General features: G+C 34.6%; 5 protein-coding genes across 5 annotated transcripts in view; 1 reads left to right on the top strand and 4 right to left on the bottom strand.

Moving 5' to 3' along the window:
- Nucleotides 1-1814: 1814 nt before the first annotated feature.
- Nucleotides 1815-5038, bottom strand: LOAG_02586 (hypothetical protein; the record flags this gene model as incomplete). Its single annotated transcript, XM_020446054.1, has 13 exons — nucleotides 1815-1856; nucleotides 2140-2265; nucleotides 2359-2422; nucleotides 2565-2647; nucleotides 2841-2979; nucleotides 3084-3168; nucleotides 3253-3365; nucleotides 3477-3583; nucleotides 3712-3800; nucleotides 4009-4088; nucleotides 4191-4234; nucleotides 4339-4422; nucleotides 4892-5038. The coding sequence occupies 13 exons, from the start codon at nucleotides 5036-5038 to the stop codon at nucleotides 1815-1817; spliced, it is 1203 nt and encodes a 400-aa protein (XP_020303557.1).
- Nucleotides 5039-6712: 1674 nt separating this feature from the next.
- On the bottom strand, nucleotides 6713-9713 carry LOAG_02585 (hypothetical protein). The gene is made up of 8 exons (XM_020446053.1): nucleotides 9534-9713; nucleotides 9109-9216; nucleotides 8683-8837; nucleotides 8373-8497; nucleotides 7929-8162; nucleotides 7599-7746; nucleotides 7117-7253; nucleotides 6713-6906 (listed from the first exon to the last, which is right to left on the bottom strand). The coding sequence occupies exons 1-8, from the start codon at nucleotides 9685-9687 to the stop codon at nucleotides 6729-6731; spliced, it is 1239 nt and encodes a 412-aa protein (XP_020303556.1). The 5' UTR covers nucleotides 9688-9713; the 3' UTR covers nucleotides 6713-6728.
- Nucleotides 9714-11082: 1369 nt separating this feature from the next.
- On the top strand, nucleotides 11083-13403 carry LOAG_02584 (synaptophysin/synaptoporin family protein). Its single transcript, XM_020446052.1, has 5 exons — nucleotides 11083-11295; nucleotides 11901-12074; nucleotides 12413-12520; nucleotides 12951-13144; nucleotides 13351-13403. Exons 1-4 carry the CDS (start codon nucleotides 11146-11148, stop codon nucleotides 13116-13118), a joined length of 600 nt encoding a protein of 199 aa, XP_020303555.1. The 5' UTR covers nucleotides 11083-11145; the 3' UTR covers nucleotides 13119-13144; nucleotides 13351-13403.
- Nucleotides 13404-17862: 4459 nt separating this feature from the next.
- LOAG_02583 (hypothetical protein) lies at nucleotides 17863-19650 on the bottom strand (the record flags this gene model as incomplete). Its single annotated transcript, XM_003138120.1, has 5 exons — nucleotides 17863-17914; nucleotides 18388-18485; nucleotides 18844-18909; nucleotides 19109-19324; nucleotides 19567-19650. 5 exons carry the CDS (start codon nucleotides 19648-19650, stop codon nucleotides 17863-17865), a joined length of 516 nt encoding a protein of 171 aa, XP_003138168.1.
- Nucleotides 19651-20899: 1249 nt separating this feature from the next.
- Nucleotides 20900-21865, bottom strand: part of LOAG_18253 (hypothetical protein) — a gene marked incomplete at both ends in the record, with an annotated part of 2347 nt that continues 1381 nt past the window's right edge. The window contains 4 exons of the mRNA XM_020450917.1: nucleotides 20900-20970; nucleotides 21103-21199; nucleotides 21269-21342; nucleotides 21513-21640. Coding sequence (XP_020305353.1) covers nucleotides 20900-20970; nucleotides 21103-21199; nucleotides 21269-21342; nucleotides 21513-21640 — 370 coding nt within the window. The remainder of the gene's footprint in view (nucleotides 20971-21102; nucleotides 21200-21268; nucleotides 21343-21512; nucleotides 21641-21865) is intronic.

Raw genomic sequence — 21865 nt, 5'->3', positions numbered from 1 at the left:
AAAGATACTACTAGGACAAAGTGACTTCAAATTTTGTGTATCACCGATAGTTAATGATAAGGAAGTAATGAAGTCCGTTATGACAATCTAGCCAAATTTCACATGTATCAAACTAAATCAAATATTTCTTCATATCCCCAAATAAATGGTGAATACAAAACTACGTGATGTGAAAAACGACAATGATTGTATTTCACCTTCCTCGTTCCCAGCAATGTCACCCACCTCTCTAACATATTGATTGTGGCCATGGAATGTGGGAATTAATTGTACTCCGTAATTATTATTAAACAGAACTCGTTTATCGCGTATATATGTGCCATCAAGCAGCACTATCATTTGTATTATTGGATGTGTTGTTCGATGATCAATAAGCTGCTGGAAATTGATCAGTGATCATCTGCTCAACGAAATTGATCAGTGATGCTCAACTTCCTCACTTGATCACAATAGCAGTCTTTTTATGTATAAACATAGCAAAATAAAGTTTGGATTTTATTCATGAAACTAGTCCTACATGTTTACAACATCAGGTCTTAAAACTCCTCCAATGCTAAAAAACATAGAACAACAAAGACAATTAATTCTACTGGTACTACAATCTTTTCAACTTTCTCATCATTATAATCTCATAGTACTTCTATTTAATTTTTAAATGCAATTTTTGCTACTTTATCAAGATTGTTATTATGACAACCTTCATTCATTCAATCTTAGATCCGTTCGGCTTTTGTAAAGACCATCCAACAATTTCAACTGGGAAGAATTCTTATTTGTATATTTTCTAAACCAAGATAACCAACAGCAAAAAAGAGCTTTCAGATTTCACTGTATCCGAGAGGAATGGTTCTAAAATCAAAATTTCTAGTTTTTGGATCATTACAATAAAGTTACGATGCAAGTCATTAGCATATTTACCAATGATACAGACCTGAGTAACAATACTTGATAATCATTTCATCCTTCAAATTCTACGTTAAGATTGACAACCGATACTCAGTAATTCTTTTATTACAACATACTAGCTTTATTAGTCCCAGAATCAATTCTTAAATCAGTAATCCAATAATCTCTTCATTATAAAATTACATCATAAAATTAATGTTTTTTTCATTTTAAAACTCCCTTCAATTTCATTAATAACAGCTTGGACTGGTCATCAAAATTTTATCGCGAGACAATGTCTTTTCATTTAATGTATAATGCTTTAGTATAGTAAAACACTTCGATTTAAATTTTAAACCTCCTCAAGATTCAAATTCTTTCCTGTACAATATTTCTAACAAATTTCACAGAACTACCGATTTGATCTGCTCAACAACGTTAACTAATAACAGCAGTGTTATTAGTTATTAGGTGTAGGCCACTACTCAGAAACAAGAACTTTATCACCCTCTAGGATATTACATATTTCCTTTTTTTGAAAATCTTCAAACATTTATTCAGTTTCATTACAAGCTCCAATCATGTTGCACATAAACAAAAAAAATGTTTTAGCAAACATTACTTTTTTCATTGGCTATAGCTACAATATATCTAACTGAAACCGCACAAATCTGATTGTAATCTATAAAGAAAGTTAATAGCACGAGAAATAAGCAATAGCAATTGAGACCAGGGATATAAATGACTTCGATGTTTCGACAGCCCACAGAAATTTTTTTGTGGTGGGAAGAGAATGAAACAACTGTACTAAATGAGGTAAAACAGACAAAGACCAAATGTGAGGAAAAACCCAAAATGCAGTCTACAAAAAGGCATATTTAAATACAATCAAACCAGAAAATTTGATTTTTTTTTTAAAAAAAAAGGCCCTAAAAAAGAGTAACTGATGCGATAAATCCATTGTCCATCACCTGCAACATTACAGTTTTCGAAATATCAAGATTTAAGGACCAAGAACAGTAATCAATGCTCTTTTTTGTCTCAAATCGATTTTTCTGAAGAAAAGCAATACACGATATAATTTTACAAAAACTGGTGACCTTAGCAAATCAAATCTGGGAGTGTCGCTCAAATTAATTCAAGTCATAAAACAAAACAAAACAAAACTGAAATAGTTAGAAGAGGGGTTAATAAAACCAAATACATTTTAATTTTTATCTACTATTGAGAGTTTATAAAACAACCGTTCCTGACCTCGACAATAACTTGATTAGTGCCGTAGCAAAAAGTTGACCCAAACGGATTTTCCGTTCCACTCCTACTGAGTACCACTGGTTGTATGGCTGTATCACCGCAGAAGATACCGAAAAAATTTTCCCGCTGAAATTCCGAAAATCGAAAGGAATATACAATGCTGGCGCGAAAGTTAGAAAACAAGTGAAATTTCCAACTTGAAAGAATATAAACTGAAACCTTTGATGAAGGAGTAATGGTCGGACCACCAGTAACAGTAATGCAGAAGTTACAGCGTGCATATCTGTAATGCATCAAGCACTAATTTATCTAAAATATTGAACAATGCTATATTTCTAAGTATTTCTGTATTGCTTCGTCTTTCTACTCGAAGACAAACTTTCTTTTATTATATTCTAAGTGATATTTACAAATAAAAGCCTTACATTCCAAAGTCAAAGTGGCCAGGCAAATTGGTGTGTAGCACAAATTTTTGGACACGATTAGTGATACAATCGAATAGTATGTCCTAAAACGCTGTGTTAAAAACATAGCTCTCTTTATCTCTTAAAAAAAAGCTCTGAATAAGCAGGAAATATAGAATCACTTAAGTCAATAAGTCAGTAACTTACAGCAATTAATTTCAGATTGAGAAAATGTTTCCTCCAAGATAGGCTTATTTCAGCTACTTTGACAAATTTACAAAACATGGATGTGCTAACCACTCCTAGCGAGAAGTAATTGAAGAAATAATTAGGACGCGGTCCACGCAATTTTTTTGAATCTTCTCCCCGATGAATTAACATTCGATCTGCTTTCGTGTAAAATACTTTCGATGGGGCACCCAGTGATGACAAAACACTCTGAAAGCATGAGTAATTAAAAGAACGATCCATCGAAAACATCGAAAATTATTCCATCTGAATAATAAATTGAAAAATGGAGTATAGTGGAACTTTTTCAACCTCGGAAGTGTCGCCAAAAAAATGGACCGTTCAATTTTTCTTAAACCAAAAGCTTGTTTTCGACTTGAACTATCGGCCAATGGGGCTGCAAACGAATGTTGATACATGGCAACATCTTAAAATGTCAACGACGTTTGAAGAAATATGTGAAAATGAGCGAATTCATTACTTTCTGCAGCAAAGATGAAGAATAAGCCTGAAATTCTGCTTCCATCGCTAATGGACTTCACTTCAACTGGACATATAACACCACAAAGCGAAGCTGATGAGATTTTTGGTGGTCTGGAAAATGTTAAAATACCATTTTTCTCGAAAAGAAAACAGCAACTGATAGCAATTGAAATAGCTGTCTAAACAACTTCAGATATCAACGTTCAGAAAGAAAATCAATACTTCTGTGAGTTGTATGAATCGGGATAAATAGCCATTTTCGCAAGAAGTGGTGGAGAATTACTCCGGAAATGCAGTGATCCTAAGCCAGTAGCATTGATTGACGAAGTCTACAGAACAGATTACCGGAAAGCAATATAATTTTTCCCAAATAAAATGAAGGTAAGATTTTTACAAAATGAAAATTCATCTAATATACTTCGAAAATATGAACTATTTTTTGAAAGATTACGATTACTTGCACTTTCGAGGTTTCATTTAGAGTAGGAAAACTGAATGACAATCCTTTCCAGCTCAATTCATATAAACTTTGTTCAGCAACATAGACTGAAGATAAAACTTGTGAAATTCAGATACCAGAAAGCAGCTATCAGTACCAATTCTTCTTCGTTAACAAAAGTATTTTAAAAAATTCCCGTATTAAGAAGCTTGGAATCAATCAAAATTATCATTAAAACGAATTGAAAATAGTTTCATCCAAACTGAGATAAGTGTATCCGTCAAGAAAATTAAAATGTTTAAAGTAAAGCGCAACCTCCAGGATGTGTGGCGCCAAAACAACCTTCCACTTTGTTTACATCTGCTTCATCTTTAGGACTAGAGAACACCACACCACTGAACGGAAAAAAGTCTGTGACGCGTTCGTATAAAAAAGAAAACGAAATACTACAATTACTGAGTTAAACTACAAAAAGCATAACTGTCTGTAAAACATACCCATATTGTAAGATAATGTTTGACAAATCGTATACTTCAATCAGCTGAAAAACATATACAAAAATGGAAGAGCAATAAACGACTAAGTGGTGGACCAACCTTGAAAGTTAAATTGAAGCATTTACAAAGACAAGAATATCGTCCTTACCCGAAGTAACTGTGAGTTTGGCTCAAAATAAAGTCGTACGCCATCTTTTGCCAATCGTATCATTATATCTCTAGACAACGGTTCCTGAATTACAATAGCTATCCCTTTAACGAGTATATATGGGTATTTTATAAAGTTATAGAGCTGACATGTGCTTATAATCTTTCCCCCCAAAGGATATCTTGAACTCGATGCATATGAATTATACACAGTAAATCAATTCTTAGGCTTTACGATTCCATCTGAAGATGCTATGAGCATGCAGGAGGGATTAGCACGTAAAGGCGATGTTGTCAGCTAAACGGTCTAACTTCTACGAACGGAACGAATTCCTAGCCTCGTACAGGCTCGAGAGTGAAACAGTGCAGAAGTACATGTATTCCATTCAACTAACAATGTCAACTATACCTGATCCAGTTAGTGGTTCATGTAAAATTACACGTTAGAGCATAATCTTAAATGAAAGACTAGGAGGGATGGCTAGGAGCCAATAGCGAAGTTGTCCTGTTCACTAATATGCATTGTTGGTCTAATTACATAAGTAAAGATATACCTTGGAGGAGTAAGTCAGCTCAATATTCTGAATATGACGTGATGCATTCTGTAAGGCAGAAATCGCCTGATTTATAGGCATACCCAGGACCAATTCGATGTAATCGTTCCGGATCCCACAACCTGGCATCACTTCTACTCGCAACATCTCTTTGCCTTGATTGAAGCTAACCCGGAAGTTTACGCAAACGCCACATCAGCCATAACTTCAACTACCTTACTTTTGAATGCCTACAAATTCGCAGCCCGTTAAAATAATGCTGCTGAGAAGAGATGAACAACACCGAGAGGCGGGGCCTAAAGTAAACGGGGCTTGGGATGAAGGAGGTAGGGAGCTTTTTGTCCTTCAATGCCTTTTGTAAGCAGGTCGTTACTCATGCACTTCTCAGTTGGAATCGGTGAAAGAAGTGGATTTTGAAGTCCTGTCACGGACTTCGGGGAAGGGACAATGTGAATAATGTGAATATTTTAGGGCGTACCGTGTTTTCCCGAAAATAAATCATCCCTGGAAATAGCCCTGGTGACATTTTCAGCCTCCCCTGAAAATAAGACCTAGTCGGCCTTACCGCGCCACAGGAAGCACCGTGTCATCACTACCTGCAGCCGCCCTAAACCCTGGATAAGGCTTTGGTCCACACCCACTCCGTGCTGGCTATTTCCCGGACTAGCCATCACTCAACACGACTGCGGGGAGCGCCGGCTGACTGCGCCAAGCCTCTTTGATATCTCTCTGATGCTCCCCAACATCTGGCCTTCTTGTGTAATAATAGAATGAGTGGTAAGAGAAAAAGCTATTCCGTGGAGTACAAGAAAGGAATTGTTGAGGATTCCCAGGACATGAACCTTTGGATGTCCGATTAATCTGAAAATGGCGAGCGGAGAACGATCTCAGTGAGCAGATGATCAAGAAATGCTACCGTGTTTCCCAGAGAATAAGAATCCCCTGAAAGTAAGACCTGGCAACTTTTTTTTTTTTAGGGTAGGGGAGGGAAGAATAATATAAGGACTATCTTATTTTCGGGAAACACGGTAAGATTTTTATCAGAAGAATACAATGGCAGAGGACTGTAAGCTTTTTATCTCACATGAAATTTACTATTGTATGGAAAATAGCGGAAGACGAAGTCTTGTTGCACTGCGTATCTTTACTGGTAAATTTGGAAGAAATTTCCACAAATTTTTATTTGTTCCAGGGAGTAGTATATTTCATAGGAAATGTTCACAGATCAATTTAAACGACAAAAAAAAAGTGTTGTTTTACAAACAGCAATCAAAACGAAGTTCAAAGTGAATCGATTCGCCTGGAATGTTGGACAATTCCGATTGAATATGCAACGAAAATAGAATTGCACATTGTCATTAAGCGCTACTAATATTTTCCATGAAGTGAGCAGAAAAAAAAAAAATGAAATAAAAAGAATCAATGATGCGCCTGAGTCAAGTCATTGTTTAAATATTATATTTGAGATGATGTTTGAGATTGCATTACCGTTTAGGAATTAGAGAGCAGAGGAAAACGAGGTATGAAGTTCGATGAAATGGAACGTGCTGCGATGTTAGAAAATTAAAAATTTACGTCGAATTTTTTGAATTATCTTATCACCCAAAGATTATCAAGTTCTAACTTTTACTGATTGAAATACCGTTAATGAAGTGTCGAAGAATAAGGATTTGAATGATTGAAAATGACAAATTAATTGATTACTTGAAACAGTAATGACTCTTCCAGTATTGCATCCATCGTTCAGAAGTAGTTTGTATATAAGTTTGAGAATTAATTCATTTAGAAATGATAAATTTGCCATTGAAACAAGAGCAATAATTAGGCCTGTTGTGTATCATTTCTCCACATTGCTCATCATGAACTTTCCTCGAGGTGTAATGCTACAAGAATATTTCTCGTCGCCTTTGCCATTGTAAAATGTAAAGATAGCTTTCTCTTTGTCCATGTTCACATAAATAAAGCCACCTTTCGATAAACCAAGTTGTGAGAATGGATTGAATCCCGTTGGATAGCTGCAATACTCATCGTGAACTTTCTTGACTTGCGTAAAAATTTTCAATATATTTCCTTCAAGTAGAAATTTAAAAATTTACGCTAAAGTTTTCGTATTATCGTGTCACTAGCAGATAGCACATCATAAGTTTTTGTTGATTAAGATGCCTCCGATGAACTATTGAAGACTAAGAATTTGAATGATTGAAAATAAGGAATTAAATGTTCACTTGAAACGTAATGATCCATCCGGTATTGTACCAATATGTTTAGTTGAACGATCGGATCGGGATCCAGCTCCACTAATAATATAATTAAGCGGAATTTTTTCGTCATTCGAGGATAAGGAGTGTTCCGTGACAATGTGCTATAAGGTTAGCATTTTGCATTTCAATTCTGCATCAGTATTTCAGTGTTAGATACTGACTTATCAGTTTTTGTAAATGTCATTTCAAATTTCTTGTCTCTTTGGATTAGTACAAATTTCACTAGTAGAAATTATGAACAAGTAGGTAGTGTCTTTAAAAAGGCTTTCCACTCTCTGAAGAAATCACTGCAAAGTCTTATAATCTAAGGTGCGTTAAATAAAAGTTGTGCATTAATTTTCTATTTTTGATTTTTTTCTTGATTTTCTACTTGATTTCTATCGGTTTTTCAAGTCTTCAGCACCATTTACTTAAAAGAGTAGAATAAAAAGTGCTTAAAATTTTACTTGGAGCGTGTGATCATGTCCAGCAATATACGCTGTAACATGGTATTTTTCCAAATGTGGTTTCAATTTTTCAATCAAGCAGTTCATTGAACCATGCTCGGATATCGAATAAATTGGATAATGGCCAACAACAAACAAATAATCAGCTCTGCATTTGAAGAATTCTGGGTTAAAAAGCACTTGTAAAATGGACTAGAAGATTGGGAAGCCGAATGAGGAAAGTTTTTGATTTTGCATTAGGGTGCTCATCCAGGCCTTAGTAAAATGTCTGGATGAAATCTCGCGAGATTTGAAAAATAAGAAATATTAGGATCACTTTTACAGCTGAACCTTGAACTCCTCAACTCCTGTTCGATCCAGTCTAGTTCTGCTTTTGCTGCTACTGGATCTTTTGGCGTATTGGGATTTTTGTCAGTAGTTGCAAGAATCATATCAACAAAGCTAGCTTCTGTAATGTCTCGTGTGTTACCACAAAGCAAAATGGTATCAATCATCAGAAATTCAACCAGCGTGACATTCTTTCCGAAGGCATAGGACACTTTGTAATAGCTTGCCGGATATGTCCTGAAAGCTGGGTCATTACAAATCGGTTTGTTACAGTTTTGGTTAAAAATCTGGATCAAAGTGCACCAAACATATCGAAATTTACTACATTTAACTAACAAAGAGGATTGTCTGTAAACCACTTTTTTTAGTCAACTTTTAATCTTTTGTAAGAGTTGCACAACTCATACCACTTTCATTCCATCTGATTCGAAATGCTAAAAAACGCACCATCGTCGACTTCGATTTGTGTAAGCAATCTGTCCTGAAATATTCCCGAAATGATCATGGTTGCCGCCAACTAAGTACCACGGCTTTTGTAACGCTTTGCCTTTGTATACATTTTCGAATGTTTCCTAAAGATATGAAATTATGATTAAATTATAAAATCAGAAACTGAAATTTTGATGTTCTTTATTTGATTCTTCATTTACTCTTTAATTATATTAGCATTCTTTTAACCATTCATTTACTTACCTGCCGAGTCCATTCAATTAGGTCCAATGGTAATACAGACTGCTTATAAATCCTTCAAACTTACCTGAAATCTTTGGTCAAACTCATTTTCCACTCCCGTGAAATAAATATTGTCACCAGCCGAAACAATAAATTGGACATTTTCTTCGTCACCAATTCTGGCCAATGACTTTGCAACTAACTTTTGTGCATATGTGATATATGGGTAGATAGGCAAACCTAAAGTCTTAATATTAAGACACTATTCAACTTGGTAATCGATCAGAAGGATGTGGTAGAAATTTGTAAAGGAAATGAGATTGCAGGCCTATAGAAAATTTATGTTGCAAGGTAACCACCCTAACTTCTATAGACTTGTTTTAGATTGAATTGTTGAGGACCAAAATGAACTCAGTTAGGGAGTGAAAGAAAATGTGAAGTAAGGGAAGACTCTCAATTGTTTTAACTCAGTTGGTATTTAGGATTAAAATGAAGGTAATTAATTGCCTACCTCCAGTGTCTCCAACAAGGAAAAATCGAAGATTATTTGAATCATTTTTGTAACATATGCCGCCGTTTACACAAGCCATTCGGAATTCGTAACTTCCAAAATTCAATTCTGATTATTATTATCGTGTTATAAGGGTCATTATAAATTGTTTTAAAGAAATTACCTCCAATGTAAGCACATCGTCTTATATCATCTGTATGAGGTATCAGTTAGTGCATACCCATCTTTCAATTAACAATTAACTTAAAGAGAATTATCGACAAAAGATAATCTCGAACTTGTACTTGATTGTTTGCTTAGTATTTCTTAATCCTGATATATCCATATAACAACGATCTTGCTGTACTGCAGTAAATTGATGAGGTAGCCTTCTATTTCTTACTGAATCAAATTTAGTAAAGATAAAAATGTTATATAAGATTAACCATTTTCAGTAATTGATTCCGTTTTTATATTGATCCACTGCTCGCTTTCCTGCGATGGAGTGGTTACCTGATGTAGAAGTTCAACTGGGTTCAACAGTTCATCCGCACCACTCAATATTGCTGAGAAAAGCAAGAGTAGAACTGATGTTAACATCAAGGATATGTGGAGAGTAGTAATTCTGAAAATAAAGAATCAGTAGCTGAAAATGGTACATTATAAAGTGCTTTAGATATGGTAAATTTAAGCAGGAATTTAACGAGATTTTCGCAGAAATGAAAATCGTTGAAAAATTTGCAATATCAAACATCTGCGAATAGCGGACATTTGAAGGAATAATCTGAACTGATAGGAACAGTTTACAATAAAACAATAATAGTACCAAGTCCTTGTCGTAATGCAAAACCGTCCGGGAAAGAACTGAAAGAAATTAATTGGTTAGTCTAATTACATATCTCTTATAATGTCACTAAAATCGTTGTAATGACTCGTACACAGCATAATACATGAGAGAGATCGTCTGATGATGAAGGTATTGTAGTGTGCAAATAACCCGGAGATTATCATGCATTGTTCATTTTTTCAATACATCGCTCTGTAGAATGACAAAGCCGACGAGAGCGATAACTAATGATGACACATTTTAGTAAAGTTGTGAACAAAATGTTCAATAATCTCCTAGGAGTGAGACAACTGTTAATATGTCCATAATATATCAAAGATTGAATCATTTTATTTGATACATTACCTTGTCAAGTTCTTCCCGGGTCACATTATCGACATTAGTAGAATAAGAGAACGTTTAAAAGTACACATCACCTTTATTGTCGTATCTTAAATACCAATAAAATCAAATTGGACCAGAACTGAGAAATGTAGGCACTTTTCACTTTTGGTATTTTTTAAATTCATTGAATGATGATTCGTTAGTCAAATATTCAGTTATCTCTTCATTAGTCTGTTAATCAGTCAATCAGTCAATCAATTAATCGATTGACCAGACAGCTTTAAAGAACTTACTTAAGAAAATATTCCTTCTTACAAATGAAACATAAACATCAATACCAACTGTAATATATGACAGCCGACAGATAAACTTGCATTTTTGAAGAAACAGTCAACCACACAAAAAACAATCGTTGAGGCTTGAGGCGGTTTGTTCCAATCTCTTTCGCTAAGGTCGTCCCAAACTACCTCTAGGGAACAGCTGACTTCCAGTCCACATCATTTCTAGCTTATTTAATTTTCAGTAGCACCAATACAACCCTCACCGTTGCAGCAATAACACTTACCAAATCGGTTGGTAATCGAATTCTGGTATTCTTTTTACTTTCTGTTACATTCCATTTGCTGAAACACTTCCCTCTATCCGTTTACAAATAATTTAAAACACAAATCTAATTTGATGAAAAGAGGTACCCAAATTTATTTCATCGAAAGAAGAAAACTGGCGGGCAAATAACGATAAACTGGTTAGTTACCTGTCATGCAACCAAAAGGTCGAAAATCATTTCAACCTTCCCTTGAGTGGATGAAAATTGAATATTTGCACAAGAAAATGAAGTTTTACAGATTATTTGAAGAAATTTTCCACCCAAACAATAGAAATCGAAAATGAATGATCAACGGCACATCACGGGAACCATTACTGACGTTTGTGATTATCAGCAGCCGCAAGCCTACTATCATGTAGAAATCATGAAACCTGAATTGGACCTGAATTACTTGAAAACATTATCTGGAATGTTGAAGTGTATCTGCATTGTAAGTATTGTTATCTCGAAAAATTCCATAATATAACATTCAAAAACGGTTTGTTTTTTCCGTTCTATGGAAAAAATCTCCGATTTAGAGTGTACCTTCTTCCTTTGGTACTATATTATGTCGTAAAGGTTATTTTAAATTTTTGAATTATTCAATACGCATAGCAAATCTTGTATGTCCACACATTTCCAACTTTTTTACTTTTTCTGTTTTTTTTTTTTTTTTAAATCGAATAAATTTCCTTTGGTTACCTGTGAAGAAAGAATGTTTATCTCCCGTATGTTTTTGAAATTTCGTTATATAAATAAGTTTGAAGCAACGATTTCTAATTTGAAATGATATATAACATTAAATAAAGAAAACGGATAACTCCATATCCTTCCTATCTATCACATAGATAAACACAATGTTGACTTATTCCATAATTAAAAGCAAGAGAGTACACAATAGAATAGAACAAATTCAACCCAGAAAGTAGTAGCAAATATCGGTATCGCGTAATAAGAAGTAACTCTGATTTTTTTAGAAATCCTTAAAAACTCTGAGTAATTTTTATCTTCTATATTATCTACAGTCAGAAAAACATATCTGCACATCTTTTTCAGACTTTAGACTTCATCTGTTTCATTTGTCTGTTGGTTGGCGGTCCAGCTTATTATATTGGTGTCGGATGGATCATCTTCGTTTGCGTATTTGGCATGCTGGTATCACTAGTTCTTCTAATCCTTTATTTATTTCATATTGTGGATCTCCTTCATCAGATACCTTGGATCGTTAGTGTAAGCATTTTTATTTCTTTGACAGTTGATTTTATGAAGGAATCTTTGTAGGTATCATTTATTGATTCTTGATAACATTCCTTTCATAAATTTTAGGTCTCTTGTGACAAGGCAAAAATTTGAATGAGTTCTCTTTTATTATGGAGAGACATTTTAGAGTTTTGAAATTGTATCAGGACTTGAGCAGTTTATATGAATTTCTTTGACCACTGATTCCATTCTGATTTGTGCGGCCACTGCTATAACTGAAGGACATACCTTTGAAGATAAAACCGAAGGTGAAGTGAAAATGATGTCTAGCATCCATGGTTGGCATTGTTAATAAATTCTCCTTATAGGAAATGATATTTTATTTTGCATGGGCCGTGTTCTTCTTCATATGTGGTTGTGTGCTGGCCTTAGTCGCGGCACGATTTCATGGTATTACTGGTTATGGTGCAGCTTCGGTACATAAATTTAGATTATTTATTTCACATCTATTCCATTTCACTTTACGCATTCCAACTGTGAAAAAACAACAAATGGTTTATTGAACGGAAACCTGCGTTGTGAGCCATTGTGAATTGTGTTTTGTAGGCAAGCACAAGACGAGATATTTATTTCCATATAATCGGACTTTTCTAAATATACACTGATTTTCCTGTTGAATTCAGGTCAATCCTACTTGAAGAGGAAAAAAGAAATGTTAGGACTGTAAAAAAGTGAAACTTTTGCTTTTCACGTCCACAGTGAAGTATGGCGTGATAGCGGAATGCTTTCAATACTGATGGAAAAAACGAAATTTTCACTAACTAGTCCCTACTAATTATATATTTCCTTCATCATACATATGAGAACTTTCGTTTTCCGGTTGATACTGCTACGGTAAATTTTCAGTTCTTGTCATTTGGGGCACTATGTGCTTACGGCTTCGACAGCTATGTGAAATTTCTGGCCTGGAGACATAACGAGGTGGCAACTGGCGGAATAGCAGTGAAATACTTACCTTATGGTGACACTGCAGTACCAAAAGACCAAGAGAGAAAAGTTGTCATCAATGAGTGAAGAGTGATTTAAAATATCTATTCCAAGTAAATCTTCCCAAACATTTGAAGTAACGAAAGAATTCGTTCTGTATTATTCATATTGTCCATATTAGTAAGAATTTACGAAACTGAAGGTGACAGGAGTTAGATAATAACAGAATTAGATAATAACAGAACTAAAGTTCTTTTATGAATTCTGAGTGAAGAGCATTGTGAACTTAAGTCGTTCATTAATTTTTGTTGAATTATAGATGTCGATGCCATCGAATGGAATGCAATTACGACCACCATATTCTAGTTGTAAAAGATGGAAATCAACAACTTATGAGTTGCTCTTTCAAGGTAACTCAGCATGGTGGAACTTCTAGAATTTTGAAAATTATTCACTCTGTGATGCTTCTAATAGATTATTAATAACCGGGAAAAGGGTTTGACCCTTTTCAAAAGTCAAAAATGTTTCTTTTGAATTTATCATAATTTTGAACTAGCACATCTCTGTTTCCTCCACAACGCAGATGATTGTGTTTGCTTCCACATTAACGAACTTTACAGCGATTATCGTCATACCGTCTTTACTATTGGATGTTCTTGAGAAATTAATTCTTGAGTAACTTTCGATATCCCAAATAATGAACGAAGATAAAGTCCGGGAAAAAAGACCCGAAAGAAGAGACAGGTAGAGGATGGATGAAAAGTAATCTCTAAATAAAGCAGAATGGGAAAAGTTCGAGCAAACTGCCAGTTCATCCATCCGAAGAGCATTTGAGAATGACAGAGAAACGTACTCTCAGATACATTATCGTACATTATAGCGAAATGATTATGTGATGATGAATCAGATCGATGATAACGATGTGAAGAAGAACACTTCCCATTTGTTTTTCTTTTCTTTCTTTCATTCTTGAGCATTACTACACAAATCCGAAACGCAACCAGACGAATCAGCAAATATTTTATGCGACCATAGATTAGAAAGAAATAAACTGCTACAAGTTAAGAAGCAACGCTAAAATTTCTACAGCAATAGTAATTAGCCGCCCAGCAGATACTACTCTATTAATGTTTGAATATATACGCACATACATGGTTCGGATGAATGGTACAAATTATGATTTGAAATTTTGATGACAAAGTGAAAAAGAATAATTCAGAAATAAATCTAGCAAAGATACGATAGCTTACTTAAGTAAAATGATTAAAACATTGCTTTAAAATTGGTAGAAGATTTATAACAACTCTGTCTTTGAAAAATTTAACTACAGACGAGCTTAGGAATTTAGAAGTTGGTGAAACATTCCTAGAATATGCTGCGAGACAGAGTTGATATAACGATAAGCAGATGGCTGATAACAACAGGTGGTCAATTTAACCTCAAAAATCCATCATTTCTTTCCATTATGTTTCACTCTTTGTCTACTTTTGAATTACTCCAACTTATCTGCAAGTCTAATTAGTTCAGCTACAAAAGATTACTTTCCATCATGATATTTAGCCAACAACAGGCTGCCGTCCATCTCTACAATCACAAATCTGTAAGAGACAAATCCTGACCTCATAATACGATTCTAAATTTAAATGCTAGCTGGTAAGATTCTATAAAAAAAAACCACCTCATTAATAGGTAACATTGATAGGTGAAGTCACATTAATAACAATATGGAAATTGCCTAGTGGTGTAAATCAACCACAGTTTCTGAGTGAAAACGGCAGATCAATTTTCCAATTTCATGATAGCGATATGCGGAACTGAATAGTATGCAAAACTTTCAAAGATATGACAGCGAATGATCAAAAGAGCATTAATACGATAAAGCGCGTCTGGTCCATATGTTCAATCATCTCCGGTAGCCCACCGTATGGCTTTGGAGAATCTATGGGGAACTGTCCTGGCGTGCAGTATCGACATAAAACAATGTTGCTCGTGAAGGATTTTTTACGGTTGAAATGCAGAAAATCAATGTCCAGGAACATTCCACTAATGCTGTTTACCAATGTAACATTTCTTTCTCCTTGTCTTACCCGCCAGATATTCCATTATTGCGATAATTGTAGTAGCTAGTTATAAAATGATTATAGTAGCCAGTCATAATCTGAAGTCATAAAATGAAGCTAACAAATAACACAGAATAGCTCAATTTTGTATCATAAATTCTCAATAATCATGAAATAATTCCGAAATCGAAATGAGCGGGCACTTGATAGAAGCCATTGTCAGTTAATAAAGCTTACTCGTGTGGAAAGTGATGGTCAAGATTTGAACGTATAACTAATACAAGCGTATTCCGAATACAGCCGGGAAACTACACGTATATATAACGGAATACATGTGTTATTGCATATCCATACAGGTCAGAGTACTTGAACGTTCCATAAAGGTTAAGTGAAATAATAACCGGAATGAACTCGCCACAGGGTATAGCATCGTGCAGATGATCCAGGATGAGCTGTTGATCCACTAGAATGCAACAATAGAAAGGGAAAGGCAGTTTCCCATTGAGGGAAAAAGCTAGAGGTACAAGATACCGGTCGCTCTTACCCTAAGTTTACTCAGCAGACCAACTAAATGGGAGGATACTTGAAACAGACCACTTTCTTTCAACACCAATTATAAAGAGACGAATAGTAAAGAAAGACCGTGGAAGTCGAGAGCGCATCGAGGGATGATGTGCTACAGTTGTAGTGATCAATGCAGTGTGTTACGGACAGACACTCGTATCATCGTGTGTGTCTAGTGTTGATCGATGACAACGATGAACATTCAACATGGGATTCAGTCGATTTCCATTGAGTGATGCCCATGTTGGATTGTCATCATTTTTAACATACAGATGAGGGAGGATCACCAAACACGCGGTGTTTACATTTCCTCCTCTCTACTTCTTGCCTTTCTTAGTAACAGAGATTCAACTGCATGAACTGTTTATTGTATCCATTGTTGATCATTTCATCAATCATTACTGTTACTTTTTCAATAGACAGAGAGGTCCATAAGGACCAAAATACTGAACAGCGGCGAAGAAGAAGGTAATGTCTCTCCACTACTCTAGTGGTATCGAAAAAATATAATATGATGAATGCAACATGATCGACCTTCCGAAAGTGGTCTCATGGGACACTACCTGCAACATTAAGAGAATCTATTAGTTACACAGAAACGATCTTGGCCAGTTACACCTTACCACATATCGTGATTAAACTCAGTTTTTATTTTGCCGTCTTTTTTTTTTTTAATTTCATTCTACTCTTTTATGAAAGCATCGACATCTGTGCAACATTTGATGGAAGTTGGTTCCATAACTATTTACCGAACAGTAAAGAATAAATAGTGAAGGGAATTTTTGATTTCATTCCTTAAAATAAATTTTTCTTATTTTAGCTTTAAAAGAAGACTTTTCCGATGAGCCATAAAGAAATGAAAAGTAAATGCCTCAAATATACAATGCACTTGTTCATTTTCACAAAAAGGTTCAAGTATCTGGAAAAGGATGTTGTATTCCTGTGGCTTTTCTTTATCGACATTAGCCTTTATATATCTTCTGCGGTATTACACAATAATGAGGATGAAATGAACATAGTGAATATTGACGGATATCAAGAGGTCTCTAAATGTTCGTTACGTTGTCGTACTTTCCTTTTATAACTGTTGTTCTCCTTTCGCTCCACCACTGCTGCTGTTCGTAATTTCAGCTGAACTGGATGACTGAATACACAATGAAACCCATTGAACTCTGTTGAACTCAATCTTCGATGTTCTCTCCATATAAATCCTTCGGGGATACCTCCTTTTTTGCTGTTAATGCCATTATCAGATCAGCTATTTGCTATTTTCCTTGTTTACCGATATCTTTATTCTTTCGGCTCGCTAATCTTTTTCCCCCACTATTTGACCTTAACATTCCTATATAAAACCCTTGGGCTCGTTGATTGCATGAGAATGAGCGCAACTCTTCGGTATGTCCAAATCATTGCTAACTACCTGCCCATATTTGCATTTGAGAATGGCATTAAAAGACTGCTGACCTTTATGATGTAAAAATTTAGCATTTCTTGGCATCACAAATCAACTTCACACAAAACAAGCCTATGCACTTTAATAAGCCTGGATGTATGCTTTGTTCTTCCTTTGATGATTGTGGACTAGTATTTATAGGAAACAGTTTGTTGATGAAAAAATGAAATGTCATCAATTACGGCACACATGTCATCTGTTCACTTCCTTCGTACTTAAACGAATGCCAAATGAAACTAATAAGACTGGGTTTAAGGAAATATTTGAACATTTTTGTTGCTTTTGTTCTTATAAAGAGGGAAAGAGAAAGAGAGAGAGAGAAAGAACAGTTGAAAATATTCTCCAGTCAGAGAGCAAATGATATAATGTTTTTGAATCTTTTGTTTAATGCTCGATGAAAGTATATTTTCCAGAGGGTGGAGGGTAAATGTAAGGAAAGAAATGAGAGCATATCAAAGAGAGTCTCTCTCAATTGACTGCTATTTTTACATTTCTTTTTTCATTGTCGCATTTCAAGCGCTCTTGCTATTTACCAGTAGTAACAAACTTTCCCCCATCCATTAGGTGGTACATTTCACTTCTATTGTGCGCAATGCAAAGTGTAGAGTGGAGAAATGAACAGATGTGAAATAATTTTAACAGGAAAAACTTTAATTTGGAGACTATCTATATATTGGAAGTATACCAGTTCATCTATTTATGTTTACAATTTTTTGCTTATACTGATAATAGTACTTCTGACGATTCATTGTTATCATTCACATGCTCTGATAGTGATAGTAGTGCGGCCCGCTTTATTGTTCCATCTGTAAGAAAGAAAATATTTGTTTAAAACAAAAGAGTTCAAATGATATAATTCATTAAATAAGAAAGCATTGCACACAACCATTTGTAATGATAATGAGGGACGATTTCGAAATATTGAAAAAGTCGACAGGTGAGGATATAATAACAGCTTTTGATTGCCTTTTAACCTCACTAACTTTAAGCCATGTGAACTGACAAGAGAAGTGTGCAACAGGTTTACGAATTAAATCTAACATCTGACTCTTCTTTGGTTCTTACTTCATGTAATTTAAATGATTTCAGAAGTTCATTTCTAACTTCCACTTTTTTCACTTAATCATATCTTGTCCTTAGCTCGATCACGAATCAATTTCCATGATTGGAATAGTTACACATAACATTTAATTCATTAGAAATCGGAGTTTGGTAATTTTGTTGCAGTTTGATTGCAGTTCATGATGAAAATTGATAAACCTCAGATTTGTTTACATACTTATGTTCCTGACTAATACACCATAGTGCTGCAAACAGATCAGCTGCGACCATTTCACCAGCATTATCACTCACCAAATGCAGCACTGTAATTGCATCCTGAAATATTACTTTAAACTTTCTCATCTGACAGGAATGTTACTAATCTCTCAATCCGCTGACGTAAGACAGTGAGGACTTGTCGAAGAAAACAAACGTAGAGAAATTGAATCGAATATTAATCATCCCAAAGAAGCCTGCCGCATTTCTCCCTATTCAGTCTAAGACTTAGTCCGAAATTATGACCATATAAGCTGTTAGTATAACATACTTCAACGTTGATTACATAATAGCGGTATCCTTTTTCCGTTAGCTTTAGAGCATCAGTGGAAACTTCTTAATTAATGTGGTAGAAATTCTTTCCAAGAGGATGGAACTGTTGAAGTGGAAATCATCAAATGAACATCAAAATGTAAACCTTTCCGGCCGAATTGCACAGGAAGTATTCGAGTTCCTCTTTTGCTGGTTTAATGCTGTGAAAAGTCTGAAAGGATTATTGAGTTCTTTTTATGGCACGTCTGTCAAAAAAGTTGATCTTCATAGAAAGTAATTTTAATAACTACCATCTTGATCTAGTTGATGCAACTTAAACATATTTTCAACACTAGGCTAGAATAAGCAAATATTACGAGTTTCACTTCAGCTCGATCAATAAAAATAAGAATAGATTAAGAAAAGCTTACCAGATAAGAAGATACGAAGTTTCTAGAATAGCTGGGAACAAAAGTTATCGCTGTCCAGTAGACTAAATTAAGAATTGTTAAAAGACCCAAAGCCATTAACCAGAACCACAAGGCAAGGAATATTTTCTCATTGAATGTATTTATCATTAGAACACATTGTACAGTTTTCCGATTCGTATTGCCAATTTCGCGGATTATCACATCACAAAAGGTAACCTCAAATAGGTAGCATTTTAGCTAATGCAGAAACAGTCAGTTTCTTTTTTTTTAAAAAAAAAATCGATTATAGCAAGTCATCAAAAATGGTATAGCTAAACATTTCGGAACTTATTCATATCATCAATTCCAGACAATATTTTGAACAATATTTGAGAAGTTTTGAAGAGTTCGTAAAATTATTTCAAACTTCTCCACCGTATAATAGATCGAAAAATTCGAATTTCAAATGCATAACAAACCCTCGGGAAATTTCCACTTATGGACCACTCTCTCCCGTGAATTAAATCGTTGAGTACTCCGAAACCCCACCAGTGATACTGCATACCGAGGAAACAATTCAGCAAGTAAAATTGCAGAATGATATTCAACACATTTAAACATTTGCAAAATAAATATAATGCCGTGACATAAATTTGTCGAAGTGGTACTAAAAAATCAAAATTTTTTCATTAATTTTCCCAAAATTTATCCCATCTTTTCAGCCTAGAAATGTAAAATTTCTATTAGCAAAAGAGAAGAAGCCAAAAGCATTTTGGAATCTTTTTATCGCTAGTATATCTGTTGCTATCTTCATACTCACAATTTTGTTCTGATACTATTAGCTGATACAGTGGTCACTCCGTGGTCACTGTTTCGAAATGGCCGGATGCAATAAACGTGAACAACTGTCATAGCAATGAGTTGCTTTAAAACATAAAAATATAATACTAAAACATAATGTAGCATAAAGTATGAACATGAAACATGAATATGAAGATATTACATGGGAGCTTAGAACTTCTGACAATAGCAAAGTGAAAAGTAGCAGATTTAAAGGCAAAACACCCATTATTACAGCTGTCCACAATCAATAAATTTAAGCATTTCCTTAAAACTTGTCATGTTTCAATTGCTATCACATAAAACTGATAGGATGCTATCATTCAAACCGTATTTTTATGATTCGTCATAATGCAAAACTTCGACGTTCTCATATAATAATTGCATATTTTTGAAATCAGTTCCGCTCAGCCATTTTTACCTATGAATCTAAAAATCTTCCAAAAGTATGCATTGAATGTCAACTGCTGTGTCGTCATTCAGCCAAATCTTCCGGTCTAATCATGGATTAACAGCAATAATTTGCCAACCAGCATATATTAGCAGCAAATTTAGACCACTGTTGCCTAATTCAACCATACTGGCAATTTCAGCATTCTTTCAAGTTCTTTCTTTAAAGGTAGGTTACAATTTTAATGCTATCCAAATAGTTAAGGTTTAATAAAACGTACAGTTTTAGTGTCCCTCTTACTGTATCTTATGCCAATTTAGGATAAGATGGCATTTATCAATATTCTCAGCACGAACACCCATCTAATCTTTCTCCTTCTTCAATTTCGGTGGCTATTCGCAGAAAAAGATCAGCTATGTTGAATGGATTCAATGTCCAATAAAACACCCTTGTTCTTTTTTTGAAAACATTCAAAATATATCAATATTATTCTGATAAACTCCTCGGGATTTTCCACACTAACACGAAACATCCAACCTTTTATCAATTACAACTTCACTGTCACTGTAAATCCTCACATGCTATTCTCTCTCATTATCCACACCTGTACAGATCACATTGTCAACGCTTTCTGCACTTTTCAAACTGTCATCTAAAATTTGATTTGTTCTCAGTTTTCATCTCTTCTTTTTCATCAACTTTCTTTCCAAGATACGTAGAGTTTTGCATGTTGAAATTTACATACTTCACTTTTTTACCTACTATTACGTGAAAGTATGCTCACCCATTAATTTTGCATACTGATTTTTCCTTCGGTTAAAATCCATCACATAAGCGATTTGCTGGGCTTGCGTAAATGAATCCTCTCGATTCTCTCTTCTCTGTAATTGATAAAATAACTGAAAAGATGAATCTACAATGAATAATTTTGTGGAGAAGAAAGATCTTACTTTTTTCAGACATCGTTTTTCGCCCACTTTTCTAGTCAAAATCGCTGCATCAACAATTGCTTGCATGCTTAACCCTGCAAAATAAGCGCTTGTTAGTGTCCAGAAAACCTTGCATTGATTATTATTATTATTATTATTATTATTATTATTATTATTATTATTATTATTATTATTAACAGAAAAAGTGAACAGAATCAATACTGCTATCTCCAGTCCTATACCGCACGAAACAAGAAAAACGTACGCACCTGTCCGCCAATTGAACATTGTCCAGATGGTCCGAGGTGCAAGAAATAGGAGGGCTTGTAAGATGAGAATGAACGGTATCCATTGATAATATTGTATTTGATATTGGTTACGCTCGTTAGAATCCTGAAATGCTGGACATGTGCTGGGACAAATTCATGCGACGCAATTGGTTGTTATAATTCGCATAAGATTTGATCGATCACTGAATTTATTTTATGAAATCATCTTAATTTTGAAATGCTTAAAAAGCGATTCATTTCGACTTCTATTATCACACTGAATTAAAATTACCACGGGCATATCATCCGTGAACGGCACAAAATAAGTATTTTCAATGAAGCAGAAATT

Source organism: Loa loa (assembly GCF_000183805.2).
Source record: "Loa loa unplaced genomic scaffold supercont3.239, whole genome shotgun sequence".
Taxonomy (NCBI): Eukaryota; Metazoa; Nematoda; class Chromadorea; order Rhabditida; family Onchocercidae; genus Loa; species Loa loa.
This window is presented reverse-complemented; position numbering and strand designations above follow the sequence as displayed.